This window comes from Chamaea fasciata, unplaced genomic scaffold (assembly GCF_029207755.1).
Source record: "Chamaea fasciata isolate MVZ Bird 193981 ecotype frontalis unplaced genomic scaffold, bChaFas1.0.hap1 SCAF_2, whole genome shotgun sequence".
NCBI classification, from domain to species: Eukaryota; Metazoa; Chordata; class Aves; order Passeriformes; family Sylviidae; genus Chamaea; species Chamaea fasciata.
The window spans coordinates 113180777-113199500 of NW_027094087.1; the positions used below are offsets into that span (position 1 = coordinate 113180777).

The window sequence follows — 18724 nt, forward strand, 5'->3', positions numbered from 1 at the left end:
TTGGTAAGAGGCAGCTTTCCACCCAGAATAAGCAGGGATTTTGGCAGGGTTTGACAGAGTTTGCTGCCAAGAGGCTTTATTCCCAACCTGAATAAGAGCTCATCTTTTGCCAGAGACAGAGTGGTTTGATTCCTAATGTTATTCTATTTATAGCCTTCTTTGGGTAAAAAATGTGAGTTCTGTTATTGTGCAGAACTGTTCACCCTAATGGTGTCTTGTCAAGTTAAAAAAAAAAAATCCAAAACAAAAACCAGAGATGCTTAAAAGAAGTGGATCAACTTCTGCTGACTAGTAAATGCCCAGAAGTCCTGCTGCTGCCAGTCCCTTAGAACACATCACAAAACTATATAGCACAGCACAGCAGGAAATCCTTGAGGCTTTTATTGCAATCCTGAATGGCAAAAAGACAGTAAAAGAAAGTCTGATAGCACACCAAATAGTTGTTCTGCAAGCACAAAGGCAGTGAAAGATTTCTTGCTATTAAACCATCCATGATCAAGTGGACCAGATTGCCCCTTGGAGCAAAAAAAAAAAAAAAAAAAGATGCAGAGATCACAACTGGAAAAAAAATATTTTTGAAAAAGGAAGCAAGTGCTGTATAGCGCTGCAATGATCAAGGTCTGTGTAGAAATTTGGTGAATACATTCTACCCCACAGGGAAGAAATAGGAGCAGAACCACACAGCAGTAAAGGTTAGTACTCACAGTTTTCTTCCTTCCCAAGGTCAGGCTTAACCTCACACCTTTATTTGAAGCTGCAGAAAAAAAAAACAGTCCTGGTTCAGGGTCATCCCTTCTGCAATATTGTGTCTCTGCAGAAAAAGGGGAGAGAGGGTTGGTTAGCAACACCACCTAACAGCCTCCTTTTGGGAAGATGGGGGTGATTTCACTGAGGACATTGCTAATCATGCTAATAAAAATGAATAAATGGTATATGCTGTTGAAAATCTCATCTGAGCTCTCTGGAAGTGAAGGGGAAGAGGGCAGTGCTCAAAGGATGGGAACGAAGGAATTAGAGCCACAAATGATTCCACACAAATCAGCACTTTGCGAGGAAGTTTAACAGTCTGCCCCAGCTGCACGTCTCTAAGGTGAAATCACCAGGAAAAATGAAAGTTATTCTGTAGTTTTATGTGGGCTTTGAGTTTAAACCCAGAGGCTCCCTCCCTTCAAAGCCAGCTTGGCCCTGCAGAGAGCAGGGAGCCCTGGGCTGGGGACACCTGGGGACCCGCTGCAAAGCTCTAATGAAGGCAAAGCCAACATTCTGTACTCATTGTCTGATTATTTTTTCACTTGCAGACGACAGATCGACGGTTCTGCTCACTGATGCTGACTTTGGAGAGACGTCCAAGCAGAAGTCCCTGACTGTCACCCACACGGTCCATTACCAGTCCGTGTCACAAGCCACAGGGCCACTGGTGGATGTCTCTGATGCCCGGCCAGGAACAAGTAAGCACATCAGAAGATAAGGGTTTTCTTAGAGAGGAGAAAGCTGTAACAAAATAAATAACTCTGCTCCTGCATTTGCATCCTCATCCTTCTGTCTGAGAGTGCAGAGAAATCTTTTTAGGTCAGCAGAGGGCATTTCTTAAACTATTGCACTTAGTGATTCAATGTGGGGAAAATTGCATGTGCATCTGAAATGGAGGTGTAATTTGAAATAATTCATACCTGGCCTTCATTAAACCAAATGCATGCTAAATTTTAATTTCCAGAATTTATTGGGTAAATTACCGTATTGGCCTTCAGTGTCTCATATACTTTTTTTTTCTCTGTGATCAATCTATATTGTATTTCAAAAAAATCTTTCCTCCTGCCTCTCCATCAGGCAAAAAAAAAAAAAAAAAAAAAAAAAAAGCAATTCTCATTATTACTTTTTCTGGAAAATTATATTTCTGACTTTAGTTATTATGGTAAATTACTTTTCCCAGATATATTCATGCCAAGTTATTTCTTCTAGTGATTAAAATACTATCATAAATTAATATACTGATGCCATCCATTCTTCTCATTCCTCTCATGAATATGTTCCATATCTATGTAAAGGCGTAAAAAAAAATACTAGATTGAATGATTAGTTGTAAGTTACAAATTTTACCAAAATGTAGTTCACTGCAGTGTGCAATTTCTGAGATCTCTTACATTATTTCTGTCCCCTGATCATTTCAGAATTTACTTGTTGATTTTGGTGAACATAAATGCTGAAAGCTCAGTTGCTAGAATGCAGATTATTTGAAAAATTCATTTCCACCACAGTCTTTTAAATAATAGGTGTTCTAGTCCTGGCCTTGGTGCTTTTTTAGCTCTTTCATCTTTTTTCAGGTCATTCCTTGAGGGCTAGATTTTTTAATAAGGAAAGAGGCATCACCCCAAAACCTCATGCATGTATCATACCACAGAACTTTATAGCACCTTCCTTACTAATGCCTCTTTGTGTGCAGTTCTGTGCTTCATTCCTCTGCAGCCAGGGAGAGAATTCCTTCAAATTAAATGTGGATTTAACTCATGTGTAACAGTGTGATCTGTGTCCAGCCCTGCTTGGAAATAAAAACCCACCAGCACTTGCATTAAGCAGTACAGATCTGATTGCAGCAGTGCACAGGGCTGGGTCAAAGACTTCCAGGTAATGTTCTCTGGACTTAAGACACTAATCCAGCTTTGCTGCAGGCTGGGTGATGGGATTTTGTCTAGAGCCACCACTTCTGCTGTGAAGAGGAGAGCAGAGCCCAGCTGGTTGGCTCAGAGGTTATGGACCCTCCTGTCTGAGCCCACTCATATTCACTGAGTGACAAATATTCCTTTACAGCATGTTTTAGGTTCTTCTCTCATCCTTATTTATTTATTTATGAAAGAGGTGCTCTGTGAACCTTTGCCTTGCTGACCTCAGCTCTCTCCAGTTGTGTTTGACAGCAGAGCTGGCATAACCAGGGCACCAGCTGTGTTTCCATCCCACTGCCAGCCCTGGAATTGCTGTGCCTGTGCTGCAAAGCCCCTCACAGAGGCACAGCACGGCTGGAGCAGAGCTTCTGCTCATCAGGACTGAGCTCCTGTGTGCTGGCAGAGGCTCTCCCAGCTCATTCCCATTGCTGATGAGATCCTCCCAAGGCATGGAATCAGAGGCCGAGGTCCAGAGGGACATCTGGGCACTGGTCAGTCCAGCCCCTCTGCTTAAAGCAGGGTCAGCAAGGGCTGGTGGCTCAGGAACATCCCCAGATGACTTCTGAATGCCCCCAAGGATGGGAACTCCACCCCCTCTGTGGGCAGCCTGTGCCTGGGCTCAGTCTCGCTCACATTAAAGTGTTTCCTGATGTTCAGGATGAAGCTCCTGAGTTTCTCCTTGTGGCCATTGCCCCTGGTCTTCTCACTAGGCTCCACTGACAGAAACTTGGCTCTTGTCCTATTGCCCTTCAGGTATTTCTGTACATTGACGGCATCCCCCCAAACCTTACCTTCTCCAGAGCAGGCAGCCCCAATACTGTGCCAGGAGCTGTTCCCACCAGCACTCTCCTTCTGTTCTTTGTGTTCTGCCTTGAATGAGGCTCACTCCTGGCTACACCACAGCTGATGCTTTGGGAAGGCTGACCTGGAACAGAGACTGGACAGAGCTAGAGAATAAAGCAGGTATCTATTGAAAGGCCTTTAAGGATACACCTTGGGCAGCACAAGAGCCTGGCCAGGGCTATACCCAAGGTGGACCAAGAATGGTCACAAAATGGATGACCAGTCACGAGGTCTCACACTTCTGTAAGTTTTGGTCCATTTGCATATTGGGGTTTAATTGTCCAATTACAGCTTTGGGTTGTGAAGTCTCATCCTTCTTGTTTTCTCTTTTCAGCCCACCATTGTTTATGCTTTTGGGCCTGAAAACTTGTAATAGTTGTCCTTGGTCTCCAGCAGAAAAAGGATTTGTTTTGTCTACCTACTCTGTGAAGAGAGGTGACTAACACTTAATATGAGGCTCAGAACTATACCCTTAGGCAGCACAGAATCAAAAAAACATGAAAGTTAAAACTTAAGGCATCACAGCCACGTGCCACATTCCCAAGTGTTGGTTTGTACCACACTGAGCATGGATTTGGATGTTATCCATGTGAGGCAGCTCTGTGCTGCACTACCAGCAGGATCAATTATCAATGGCACCAGGTTCTAATTTCTCCACTGCTGTAGGGAAAAGAAAGGAGAAGGATCAGACTATTGTTTGTAAATAAATGCCTTGTTTCTTTGGAGCAGCAGAATACAAATTCTCACTGGGAATGCTTAGGCAGAAGCAATGCTCAGAGTCATTATCTGGGTATTGCTTTTTCTTTCAATTTCTTCTGCTAAAGTCTCTTACCTCAAAGGCTGACAACTTCACCATTTGAATGTCAAAGAACATTCTGAATAGATTTGAATTTTTCATTTCTAATACCCTTTCTATTGTTAGTGATATCCTTTCAGAAGCTTTGAAGAGAAATCCTTCAGTGCTGATGTAGTCACTCCCCATTTGCCACATAATGATTTTTTCTCTTGCCCTCGCTTTGTTAGACTCACTTTTAGGGCAGAACTCTTTATTAATTAGTTTAAGGAGGTCAATTTTGGCACAGAGTTTGCTTTTGCAATCTTGGTCACTATATTATCTCTAAGTTAATTTAATAAGTACAATGTTGCTGACCTTAAACCAGTAGCAGATGATTTTTAAAGTTTGAGAAATTGTATTAATTTACTAATTGTTCCAAAGCAGTCAAATCTTTATGAACCTGTTCCCACTGAAACTCTGATGGCATTATTACAGCTTATGTTTTATGTTTTGACCACTTGTTAAAATAGGAAATCTGTACCTGATCAATACTGCAATATAGTAACAGTATTTCCAGAATAGGGAATTATAGCCCCACATTTCTGAGCACATCTATTTAAAAACTGACAGCAGGTACCTGGTGCAGAGTGTTTCTGAGGGCATAACTATGCCGATGATTTACCTTACACTTCCCTTGAGGCGTGGTGTAAAATCCCTGACCAGAACTACTTGCCTTGTGCTCTTTCAGTTCTCAGAGAAGTTTTGGTGCTGGAGAACTGCTTTTCTTGGAGTAAAGGGATAATGAATGTGTCAGTGGAAGAATGATGGGGCCTTCAGCTCTTCAGTTCCACCCTTGATAAAATGTAGAGTTTCATTAGAAAGAGAGTAGTTCTAGAAGAGCATCTGCAGTTTGGTAATGATCAGCATTAACACTGTTCATTTTTTTTCCCCAGAAAGAATGTCTTGAGTTTGGGGTTTTTTTTTAACAAAGATGATTTCAGTGGCCATCCCCTTCTGGAAGGCAGAAGTGAAGGGCCAGGCACTGATCTCTCTGATGACCAGGGACATGAGGAAATGACTGGAGCTGTGTCAGGGAAGGGTTGGGTTGGATATCAGGGAAAGGTTCCTCACCCAGATGTGGTTGGATGAGCGGTCATGGCCCCAAGGCTGCCAGAGCTCCAGGAGTGTTTGGACACCATTCCCAGGAATGGCCAGGGTGGGATTGTTGGAGGGTCTGGGCAGGGCCAGGGGTGGGACTGAATGATCCCTGTGGATCAGGACATTCTAGGGCTCTGTGATTCTGACAGGGCTGGTTTCCTTCCCAACCCCTCACAGATCCCACCACGAGGAGGAGTGCCAAAACCGGACCCACCGCGCGCAACCGCTACGCCAGCCAGTGGACCCTCAACAGACCCCACCCCACCATATCAGCCCACACCCTTACCACAGACTGGAGGCTCCCCACACCCAGGCCAGCAGGATCAGTGGACAAGGAAAGTGACAGCTACAGCGTCAGCCCCTCGCAGGACACAGGTACGGACAGGGCTGTGCACAGGGGCAGTGGGACAGCAGCAGCTGCAGGAACCTTCCTGTTCCTGGGTGTGCCTTGTTTGGAGCTCAGGTGTGTCTTGGCTTGGAAAGACAGGTGTCTGCTAAGGAAGGAAGGAGTCTCCCTTGAAATGGAAAATATGAACCCCCGCCCTCCAAATTATAATTTTGAAATTAACGGGCTCTTGGGCAAAGATCTAGGAATAGGAATAACAGCTCTTTACTAGGGAAATTAAACTAAAAATGCAGTAGCAAAATAAAAACACTGAGTCAGAATACAAACTAACATCCTGTTGGTCAGGGTGTTGGCAGCAGTCCAGTAAAAATGGTGGCTGCAGTTTTCCTGGAGTGACAGATGTGGTTCTGTTGAAGCAGAGATGATCCTGTAGAAGGGGGTAGTTTTCCTCTGCTGATCCAATGCTGGTGTAGATGAGTCCAGTCTTCCTCTGGGAATCCATTGGAAACAGACTGTCCTGGTGTTCCAAATCTCAGATTATGTCCAGGTAGGAATGCTTGGCTCCTCCCAATGGAATGATATAATTTTATCAGCCATGCAGTGAGCCTCGATGGCTCATTAACAGCAGATGTCCCCTGGAGGGAGAATGGGTCCTTGAAGAGATAAGGAACACTGCCCCACCTGGTTTTAACAGCTGGCCAATTAACAGAAGACACCTGCCCCCTCCCTGCCAGACTTATGAGGGATGGGTCATGGAAGAGATAAAGAAAACACCTCCCCAACAGGTTTCAACAGATGGCAATTGAATATGTATTCTATTCTGTGTGTATTTAACTTTTGGTTACATCTCTCATTGCAACCCAAGACAAGGTGTCATTGTTCTTCCCTTGCCAGGTTGTTTTTTCTGTAGGTTATTTATGAAGGATGTCACAAATGCTTGTAGTGATAATGAGAGCAAATATTGTGCCTCTGGTTCCTCATTCCACACATATCCTTTGAAAGACATCCTTCCTTTAAAAGACAAGATGGTAAATTTTCCTGTAGCTTCCCAATACCAACAGCAAAAGTAGGAGAATTTGACTAGGAATGGACAATATTAGTCAGCAAGAATTTTCTTGGGTCATACATGGAATGATCTAAGGATTTGAGCAACCGTCAGGTTAGCATTTTTATTTTCCCATTCATGTAATATGTTCATTATCAGTGGGGAAAAAAAAAAAAAAAAGAAAGGAGAAAAAAGGAAAAAAAAAAGAAATAAAGGAAAACTCTGGAATTAGAGTCCAAGTAAAAATCCATTCATAACACTGAACTCTGCAGCAGCTGGCCAGGATTTTCCCGAGAAACAGCATGGAGTTTACTTCTCTAGATGACAAGTGGGGAGACACTGAATACATGTTCTGCCTGCAGTCCTCATCCCTTCTTGATGCCTTCATATCATAAATGCAACTGTAACTGGGAAAAAAGCTTTCTCCACTGTCCTATGCTGAAAAAGAAAGAAAAAAGGCAAATAAATGAGTAAATTTTTAACTAGCAGAACAATCATGAAGTCAATCTAATAAAGGTTTAAAAAGAAGAAAGGTAAAATATTTCTCAAAGGGGAGTCTGACCAAAGTGAATTCAGGCTTGCTCTGGTTTCCTAGAAGGAATTGCCAACTGTCTCTCCTGATTTTAGGAGAAAGGTGTTCATTATGTGTTAGAGCTACAAAGCAGTGGATGTGCGTGGCCTTTCACCATAAAAATCTGTTTTGTTTTCTGTGTAAGAACAAGTATCTGACTTCACTCATGTTTAGTAATTTATAGCCTGGAGTTCTCAATATTCCATAATTCACCCTCTTAAACCCCTGTTGTCTCCATGGGCTAATGGCAGTCACTAGGATACCGCCAGCCAGCTGACAACCTTCAAGTAGAATTGTCATAAATTTTTTAAGATTTTTAAATTTACAAATCTAAATATAAATAGAAAATCTCCTCTTGGAAACCCTTTCTGTAGACACTCCAGATTTCAGATGCATTTGGATGTATTCCAACCTGTTGTCACCCAAGGATATTTTACAATGTGTGTGGCAAAGGGCAGAAATTAAATTTACTGTGTGGTTTAGTAGATAAACCATGTCCAATTATGTAAACAGATTTCATAATCTATATTTTAACAAGCCTACTTTTCTACTCTGTGTCTACCTTTCAGCTCACGGTGATTTATATAAGGGATAGCAAGCTTTAGATCAAAAAAAGTTTTCTTGTGCCAAAAAGCAGCTCTATTACAGCACATGGTTTCTGGGAAAAGAGTTGAGTCCATTTAATTTAAGTGCTTCAAAAGTTTAAAACTTTCAAATAAACATATGTAGCCAAATTATGTGTTCAAGACTCAATTGAGCTAATGTGCACATTTGATCACTTCTCCAATCTGGAGTTCAGATTTCAGGAGCTGGTTGATGCCGTTGATATTTGGCAGAATTTAGCACTTATCAAAACAATTCCAGGCTTACAAGGCAGTAGCTTTTGAGCTTAGGAGAAATGCCTGGCAGCAGTTCATAGCTGTGACAGAGTTCTAATGTTCTAACTGGAGGCCATTAGAAATTTCCTGATCAATCTGTATTCATGAAGTTCAGGAAGTTTCATAAAGTTCACCTAGGGCTTGGATAAATTTTCATCAAATCTAAAGGAGGTGTTCAGGCAGATTGGTTCTGGAATATTCTCCCTCTTGGCATGGGATATGGAAAGGTGCAGGTCCTCTGCTTCAATGGACCATACTGTGACCTTTGCATGACCACAGTATTCACATGCACTGCTCTATGGCACTGGTCAACTGCTGCCTCCTGGGAGTTTTCAGCTGACCAGAAATATGGGGAGACATCACTGAGGTCTGACTTACAAATCAATTGTGAAAAACAAAATGATGTTTCCTGTGGGTGAAAAGAAAAAAAAAAAAAATCAAAAGAAACCCTGTTAAGTTCTGGTCGGCTCCAAATCTTCAGCAAGTTACAGCATCTTTCAGAATTATTTGTCATTTTAAATAATGGATGGTCTGTTTAAAAGTGGCAAGAGTATCATTCTTTGTGCACAATGAAAACTGATGCAGGGGTGCAGGCCCGTAATAAAAAAGATAAAGATTTGCAATAACACCACACTTGCCTCTGGCTGCTGCAGGAGGTCCATTTTTATGAATTAGCTATTACACTCTGCCTGTTTATTGAACATCACCAACAATGTCTGAAATTGCACAAAATCTTGTGATGAAAAACGACTTCTGCCCAAGGAACTTTTCAGAGTCTTCTGCTCTTCCAGCCCACTGGACTAGAAACACTGTGGGTACAACAGCCCAGAAATTCCATCCCTGCAGAAATGAGCCCTGCATTTCCAGAGTGCTTTTTAATGTATCAGTAGCCATTTAAATCTTCAATAACAGTGTTGTTTAAGAAATATTGATATTCTCAGAAACTCATCAGCAGAAAAGAACAGATTGTAGGTCATAATAACCTGTGTGTCAAATGTGAATTCTCCTGTTAGCTTCAGCAGCACTGAAAAAAGGCAACTGAATGACTGCAGGCTGTAGTTGCCAAATATTGCTTTCTGAAGACCTTTGTTCCAAATGAAATGAGTTAGTGTTTTACCCGGTATCTAGAGAGACAACATCTGAGAGATACTGCCTTCCTATTTGACCTTTGTTCTCAGCACTTTCCAAAAGAATAATATAAATATATATATAAATATGTAAATATAAATATATAAATATATAAATATATAAATATAAATATATGAATATATATATATATATATATATATATATGGAAACAGGACAAAAAGGCTGTCCTTTTTAACCTGTGTGTAACCTCAGTGAAATATTTCTAAGATGCATTAAAAAGATAATGTAAAGGAGCTGTTTCTTATTTTGCCAAATCTGGTTTGTGGGTTTGAAACCTTTTGAAGGCATTTAAGATTTAGAGAAATGGAGGGTTTTTTGTTGAAAAAGTAATATTTTTCATGTAGTAAAGGTGAATTTTTATAGAAGAAACATGAATTTAATGCTAAAGCACCTAATGCTGCTCATAGGATAAGGCTTCACTGCTTCACTTTAGATTATCTGTAATTGTCAAGCTCCTGACTAAACTAACACCTGTGCAGGCATTTGAAGCAGATTCATTTAAATCACCTTGATAATTTCAAGGGCTGTCTGCTTTACTGTGAAACATCGTGCTCATGGCTTTCCTCCCAAAAAAAAAGAACTGTGCAGATGTTTTCTGTCTCCTGTTGTTCCTGGCACTTAGATCGGGCGAGGAGCAGCATGGTCTCCACAGAAAGTGCCTCCTCCACCTACGAAGAGCTGGCGAGGGCCTACGAGCACGCCAAGATGGAAGAGCAGCTGAGGCACGCCAAGTTCACCATCACGGAGTGCTTCATATCAGACACCTCCTCGGAGCAGCTCACGGCAGGGACCAACGACTACACGGACAGCCTGACGTCCAGCACGCCGTCCGAGTCGGGCATCTGCAGGTTCACAGCCTCGCCCCCCAAGCCTCAGGACGGAGGGAGGGTGATGAACATGGCAGTTCCCAAGGCACATCGACCAGGTGAGGCAGCACAAAGAACCTTCTGGGCATTCTGGGGAGGAGTTCACCCCACACCCGGGCTGGGAAGGAGGAGAGGGTGGATCACGATGTCTCCCGCAACAACTGTCCTGGTTTAGGGGTCACCCTGTGTCACTGTAGGACACACAAAAGAAAGACTCCAAGTGTTTCAGAAGGCAAAGAGCATAGAAAAAGGAAGGCAAAGAGCATAGAAAAAGAAGGCTCTATTTTTTAATTCTTACTACCTTTAATAAGGTGTTCCGATACAGACAACGTGATTGGTGAATAGGAACGACACCTCTCTAACCCCACTGGTTAAACTAGAGAAACAGCAAAACACCACCTGCAGAAGGATTGTTTTGAGAAAGGACAGTTGTTTGCCAAGATTGTTTTGAGAAGAAACTTTCTTGAGAATTTTTTTCCTTGGGAAAATGTTAGCAGCTGCTAGCAGGCTAAAAATCTTTCAGACTCAGAAATATCAGGCCCACACACCCTAGGACAACAACTCACAGGCATAACTGAGGTTTGTCCTGATGCCTTTTTGGGCTACCTAAAAACAGAGGCCAGACAAAATTAGAGGAATAAAAGAGGGTATTTTTATTGAAGGGCCTTCAGGTATATTTCAGGCAGACAAAGCCCCCCCACAGGCTACACCCAAAATGGACAATGGGTCACGGGTTTTCACACTTTTATAAGTTTGGTCCATTTGCACATTGGGGGTTAATCTTCCAGTTACAGCTTCAGGTAATTAAGTCATTTACCCCAAGTTTGCTCTCCCCAACTCACTTTTTTTTACATTTCTTGGGGCCTGAGACAGTGAGGTGTCCTTGATTCCCAGGCCTTGAGAGGAATTGTTGTGTCTGACCAAAATGGGAAAGCAGTAGCTAACACTCTATGTGGAGTTTAGAGTTATACACTAAAGAATTACAGGATTACAAATATATGAAAAATATAAAACCTAAAATCACAAGACATCAGTCCCAGCTAATGGAACATGTGAGTATATCCTCCTGTGTACAGAAAACACAGGAATTTAGGAGCAGAAAGAGGCTGGCTGAGCCATCAAATCCAGTCCTCATACTTGCAGCCACCAGACCATTGACCCTTCTGGGATAAATAAGACCATATGTGGGAGCATCTGCCCATCTCCAGCTCAAACCAGCCTCTAATAAACCGTGTCTCACTGTGCTGCTTCGTGCTTGGGAGCAAAAGTTGGCTCTCATTAACTGCTCATACAGACAGATTGCAGGAGATGTGCTTGTCCCTTCTGCCTTGTGGCTTGTCAGACTTGTAACAACCCTTTGGTGATGTCCTGGAGCTGTTCCACTCTCTCTCTTTGACATTACCTAATATCAAACTTGGGATATCTAAATCAGGAGAGAACCAAAAAAAAAGGAGAAAATTAAGACTTCATTTCCTTGCTGACTGAAGTACTCTTGGGCTCAATCAAATTTCCAGATTGCAAACATGGTGTTTCTACTGATACCTTAATTCACAACAGCACAGGAAGGTTATTTGTGATATTCTGAGACCAAGCAGGTTATTAAATCTCAGAAGATTTGTCAGTCTTTGTTAGTGGATAGAGGACGCGACACAGCAGAGTAGGATTCAAATGGGGAAAAGGCATAATTATAGTTGTTTGATTTCTGAAAATGTTATTTATTTTATTTTGTATATTTTTATTTATTTTATTTTGTGTTTTATTCTATTTTGTATTTTTTTTCATTTTATTTTGTTTTATTTTATTTTATTTTAGTATATACATTTGCCAGTGTGAGTGCTGCTACTCAGATCCACAGAAAACATTCAGTGGTGCACATCTATGTGAAAAAGAGTAATGAATAATCTATGGAGGGTCTTTTGTTCAATATCCACCATAACAAGCAGTGGTTGTGAGGACAGAGGAATGGAAGGGAGACAGTGGGACCAGGAAGGGTCATTCAAAAGCAAGAACACTGAAAAGAAAGCATCAAGGATTTGGCTGGAGAATGCTAAAAAGAAAAATGTGGGAAGAAAAAGCCCGAGCAAAAGGTAGACAGTTATAACACTCAAGGCAGGAAATTAGTGTGTCACACAGATAGATAAGAGGGAAAATAAGTAAGAAATAAAGTAGTGGGAGAAATTTCTGATTTTTATGTAGTCACAGGGTAGAACTACAAACCCAGGAGCTGTAGAAATAGATAAAGATAGAAATACTTTTCATTTCTAACTCCAAAGAAGTAAGATAAATATTTGTCCCTGCTCTGCTAAAGGGAAGCATCTGCATTCACAGCTAAGTCAAAACTGAACTCTTTCCTTCCAAGCAGTCAACAAATATTTTTTTTATCTCTTTTTAAACAAATATCTTGCTCTCTTTCCTTTCATGTTCCAAATACATTACTTATGCATATTTAGTATTTGGAAATATTCTAATATATTCCATATAAAGCTGATTTTCTTGAGGGCAGATAGAACCAAAATTTGGTCCCTGTGCTTGAGTAAAAAATCTTCCAGGGTGGAAACAACCTTAGAGCCCCTCCAGTGATTTACAGATTTGTAGTCATGTTTAGCTCTGTTAGTTTAGCTCATGTTAGTTTTAATGGCTTTATTTTTTTCCCTACTTTTCTTGATTAGCTTTAGCTGTCATTTGCAGCAAGGAAATTAAATATATTATAAAATTAATAATTAGCTTCATTACCTTGAAAGAATAATTGAGTGTTCCAGTGGGGCAATTTGAATGTTGGCCCATAAATATTGAATAATGCATTATTAAAGGTCACTTTATGAAGGGTTTTAAACAAAACATATGGGTAGAAAGAACTTTCAGCCATAGCAGACAGACCAACGTTTTAATTTTCAAGTCAGTGAGGGAACACTTACTGGGCATCTTTCTTCTTTTACCCACCACTTCAGAAATTTGCCAGAGGTGATTAGTAATTCAAATACAATTAATCAAAGTCATTCTCCATTTAAGGACTGGATAAAGAAATAAAAAAACTTAAGGTATTTGGTTTCAGTAGATGAAAACATTTGAGATAAATCACTGTGCTGCTTCAGCACACCTTTATTCTTCCTTGAAGTAAATCTTTTCTTTCAAGAGAACTTTTACCCGTTTTCATGGTGCTTTGCTTTTCTTCTTAGCCAATTCAATCTTCCTGGGAATATGTCGCTTTCAATCACTTCTGCCTCCTCCTTCCTAATTTCTGACCTCCCTTTTCAGACTGCTGCCTGTTGCATCTCATGGCTGCAGTAAAGTTTCATCTGTTTTCAATAACTACTGTTTGTTTTTCAAAATAATTCCCGACAATTATAAGACGGTGTGAAGAAAGAGTGTTAGAAAAAGTTATTTTGATAAATGGGACATTTGGAAATGAATCCATCCAATGGCAAAGCTGAAACTTAACGCACAGAAGGTGACAATGGAGTTTGCTGGTGAATTCCCAGGGATGGAGATGAGGCTGAGATGCTTCTTGGTTCCTGCATCCTCTTTTTTTGTCCTTCTTGAAGACAGGAGTGGCATTTGCCTTTCTCCAGTCTTCAGGCACTTCTCCCAATCACCACGATCAATCAAAGACTATTGACAGTGGCCTCAATGTTATCTGCCTGTTCCCTCCGTGTGAATGTTCTGCTTCCTTTTTTCCTTGCCAAGGTTGGGATTAATACAGGGGAAATATAGGTGTTGTGTTCAGACTTGGATGTTTATTATTTCTTATCTATTTACAGACTCACAAGCTGGGAGATCTAACTAGCAAGTTAGGAAACAGAGGTAGAATGAAGTGCTTCTCACTCTTTCCAAGGTTATTTAAGTGCTAATTACCCAATAACGAGGTGACACCTATATTATTTATATTTCTGACCCAATAATGACCACCCAAGGCCCCCAATGCAGACTTTTTCACCCAATTACAGAAAACCACCCAAATCCATGAAGAAGAAGGAAGAAGGAGAAGAAGAAGGACTTAGACAATGCCCCAAATCCCCCATCTTGACTCACATGTATTACTATATACTAAAACCCCAAATTCTCAGTTTCCAGAATTCCAACACCTCAGCACTTGTAGGCACATTCCATCAAAGTCCATGGATTTACATAGATCCAGTTTGCTTAAGCATTCCCTGACCTGATCTTTGTCCACCTGGGGTGAGCCTCTTGCTCCGGACTGTTCCTCTGATCTCTTGGACCTGGGATTCCTGAAGCCTGCTCTGGCTAGTGAAGACTGAGGCAAAAAAGCATTCAGGGTCTCAGCCTTTTCCATGTCCTGTGTCAGCAGGTTCCATGCATCATTGGCCCACATATTCCCTGACCTTCCTGTATAAATTTACAGAAGGCTTTCCTGTTGTCTTTGACATTCCTGGACAGATTCAACTTCAGCTGGGCTTGGGCTTTCCTAACCATGTTTCTAAATGCTTGGACAATGTCTGTGTATTCCCACTGGGTTATTCTTGCCTGCTTCCAACCTCTTGGGTGCTCCCTCTCAGTGTCTGAGTTTTGCCAGGAGCTTTTTGTTCATCCACAGAGGCCTCCTAAAATTTTTGCCTGAGTTTCTGCTCACTGAGCTTGGAGAAGGTGATCCTTGAATATCAACCAGCTCTTCTAGACAGGAGGATACTTTAGCTGATGGTACAAACAGCTGGAGATGTTTTCTGCATCATCGTCCTCACACCAGGCCAAAACTTTCAAGTATATGGAAAACATATATATATGGAAAAAACTTCAAGAGTTTCTCCAAGTTTTCAAAAGTCATAGCTACAGGAAATGGAACATGGAAATAAGATTTCTTTTTAAAATTAATTCCTACATTTGGTGTTTTTAAAGCATGTCCCACACATGCTTGTGTTCTGATCTTTACAACACCCCAAGCAGATTTTTGGAAAAAGTTAAGATTAGAACAGATTGTCCAGAGAAGCTGTGGCCGCCCCTGGATCCCTGGCAATGTCCAAGGCCAGGTTGAACATTGGGGTTCGGAGCAGCCTGGGACAGTGGAAGGTGTCCCTGCCCATGGCAGGGGTGGCACTGGATGAACTTTAAGGTCTCTTCCAACCCAAACCACTCTGAGATTCTGTGACTATTTGTAGTTCACGCTTCATCATTAACAACACCACCATTATTTTCCCTTTTGTAGTATCACATTACATCCCACCAAGCAAACTGGAATTGCTGCTTAACAGCAGCCTTTGCACAGCTTCCAAAAAGTGAAGGGATGCATGGAGACCTTCACATGAGGTTTTGTGGACTGCACAGAGCAGTCAGACCTAATCTGCCCAGACCTTGAAGGTGACCGACTGTAGATGGTGACATTTTTCAGGAAGCCATCAGAATAGTCATGTGTCCCAGGAGGGACCTTAAAAGAGAAAATTGAAGCAGTAAAAACAGCACAGCAGGGTTTTAAAGCCGTGGGATAAATCACATCCTTTACAAAAGTGGGTCTTCTTAGCTCTCCTGCGCAGTGTTAAAATCCTTGATGCTGTAAAAATGGTGGCAACATGTTGTTTTCACTGCATCTTTCTCAGCATCAAAACTCCCAGAAGTTTGGGATTTGGATTCTTGTTCTCCTCCCCACAGCTGTCATTAACTACAAGTTTGGTTAGTGAGATCAGGCCCTCATGGAATCATTTAAGCAGAGCAAAACTGAGGCAGTTTTTCATATAAAATATTCATAAATTTCAACAATTGTAACCTCAAGTTTACCTGTGAGGTTGTCAAATGAGTCAGTCCCTCATCCTCCAAAAAAGGGACAGAAATTGGAAAGAAATGCACTCTCTTCCTACCTCCCACTGTGTCATCAAAGAGTCTGTAATGTAGAAAAATGGAAGATAATTGTAGAGGTTCAAAGAGTTTTATAATAATGTTCCCTTTTTTTCTGTTTTAAGAATAATAATCACAAATTGAGTTATCATAACAATTACTCTTCACTGCAATAAACATTGCTGGAGCAGTTTATTAAAAATAGATTCCTATTATTATAATTTTAAATCTCAGTAATAGCCTCAGCCAAGAAGCCTGTTGGGTTTTTTTCCTCTCTTTACTCCTAAATTATTGTGCTGGAGAGAAGAACCGCTATTAACTGGGAAATATTTTGATATTCTTTGCATCCCAAGTGCTATTTATGTCTGGGGTTCTTTTGTGGACAGACCACTTACTTGCATCCCCTGGCAATGGAGTTCATGCTTGGAAGGAATAACATCTGACAAGGGCTTGAATGGGAAATATCTAGAAAATTTTAATTTCTTTCAATTTGCAGAAACCTCCTTTCCCACAGGGGTACTGCAAAAGTCAGAGCCCAAATTATATTTTTCTCTTTTGCTAATCAGCAGTAAAAAGAACCTTTGCTCATATATGACATTGTCATTAAGGCTTAGTTTGACTTGGACCAGGAATTTCTCTACCTGTCACAAAATAAATTCAAGGTCATTTTTGACCATCCCACCTCCTCAAAAGTGGGGAGGGATCACTGAATATAAAATATAAAACCCCTGAAGGACTGAAGCATCTCAAATATGATCCCAGAGAAGAAATGTCTCTCAGGGGGTGTGTCAGAGTGGTAGGTTTGGAAATCCATTTAAAACATCACAAGATTTTATATCTCAGAACTCTCTCCACAAACTTTCAGCTGGTGAAAGGAACCAGTGTGGAAAAAAAAAAAAAACCTGCTCGTGAGTGAGGAGAAATGGCATTTTTTTGGAAAGGCAGACTCCGAAAAAAAGATTTTCCAGGGACTGATTTCACAGCCATAATGATGTCAGGGACACCCTACTCCTCCATAGGGAATCTGAGTGCTTTCCTGTGTCCTTCCACCTGCACAAAGCAGGAGCCCCCCTTCTCCAAGCTCCCCTGGAAGCACTTTCCTCCTGCTGTCCTTGTGTTCTTGGCGGGTGGGCAGGAACTCCATTTCTCTCCTCTCCATTTTCCAGCCCTTCTCCTTAACCCCCATGTCCCAGAGGAGATTTGGCCACCTGACAATTCCTTTTAACATCAGTCCAAGGCCAGGCCAGGCCTGCTTTCAACCAAGCCCTCACCATCCAGATTTGGACGCTTTTTGGGTTTTTACAACTGGGCACCTCAGTCCAGCAGCCTGAGTCTAACCCTTAAACCTACTGCATATTAACCAGGAAAAAAAATACTGATTTAACCTCTCCAGCTTTGCTGAATGATCAGATTCTCTCAGTTTTTCAACTGCCTTAATTAGCATTCTTGAGCCAATTTAGAAGTTTTTCACTGTTTTGACTAATCCTGATGATTGAACAGCAAAGCCTTAACATGTAGACAAGCCTTGAGCTAAAGAATGCAAGTGCTTTATTAAAAGATTTACAAGGGTCCCTTAAATGCAGTCTGGATATCACCTGCAGTGCCTAAATGCTGTTTTAAACACCCAAGTCAAGAAACAAATCTTCTTTTCCAGAATTCAGTCGCTGCAGCTAAAAATAAGCTGCTTAGCATAATGAGAAAAATAAGAAGCAGGCAGCAATAGGAGGCACAGTATTTTTCCAGTGCCAACCCCGTAACCCGAGATGTGAACTCTTTTCCACTGCCCTGTGAGTTCAAGGGTGAAGGAGTTGTTTCCCCCTGACACAGTGGTTGGAGTCTATTTAGGGCCTGGATTTCTGTTGGAAAGCTGCTGACAGAGCTCCATCAGCTGTGGCCGTGACTGAATCTGAAACAAATTCGGCCACTGGGGGATCCAGCAAAAGCTGGGACTCTTGGCAGCTCACCTTTAGCCTCCTTTCCCCATGCTCATTATATTATCCTGCCTTGATTGAAAATGGGGAATAATTCTATTAATTCCACGGTTTCCAGATCCAAAACTGAATTTCTTGAAGGTACAGAGGAATCTGTGTACCCTTCTGTTGTTGTTGTTGTTCAGAAATCCCACAGCAAAGCACACAAAGACTGAGATATGGGTTGTTTCCTGGTTTTCTTCTATATTTGCACTGTCTGGTTTCAAATACATTAGAATATATATGAAAAAAAAAAGGAATCTGTATACACACACTGTATATAATGTGTATACAGAACAAAGAAATCACCATCCTGACTCTACAGTGGCAGACCAAGATCCAGCTTTGAGACAAATAAGGAGAGAAATCAAAATAAGCAGGCAGAAAAACAGAAGGAAAGGCACAGAGTGGGGAAAAAACCTCTTTCCTACATTTTTAACAGTAGTAAATATTCTTGGCATGACTGTTAACTTGTATACATACTTATGTGGTGTATCCTGAAATTACTCCCCTAGATGAGCATCTCTAATGTTTCCCTATTAAATCCTTCTGTGCATGGAGCACCTTCTTTTTATTTTCTGCTGCACTGTTGAAAAAGCAGGAGCATGTCACAAAGAGACAGACTGTGCCATTTGCTGCTTATCCTAGAAATGGCACATCAGTGATGAGAGGAAATTGCCTTTAT

At 41.3% G+C, this 18724-nt stretch overlaps 1 protein-coding gene across 2 annotated transcripts in view; it reads left to right on the top strand.

Moving 5' to 3' along the window:
* DSCAM (DS cell adhesion molecule) overlaps positions 1-18724 on the top strand; it is a 384919-nt gene that overhangs the window by 354561 nt on the left and 11634 nt on the right. For both annotated transcript variants that reach the window (XM_066177133.1, XM_066177135.1), the window contains 3 exons: positions 1299-1448; positions 5611-5808; positions 10045-10347. In XM_066177133.1, the coding sequence (XP_066033230.1) occupies positions 1299-1448; positions 5611-5808; positions 10045-10347 (651 nt within the window). The remainder of the gene's footprint in view (positions 1-1298; positions 1449-5610; positions 5809-10044; positions 10348-18724) is intronic.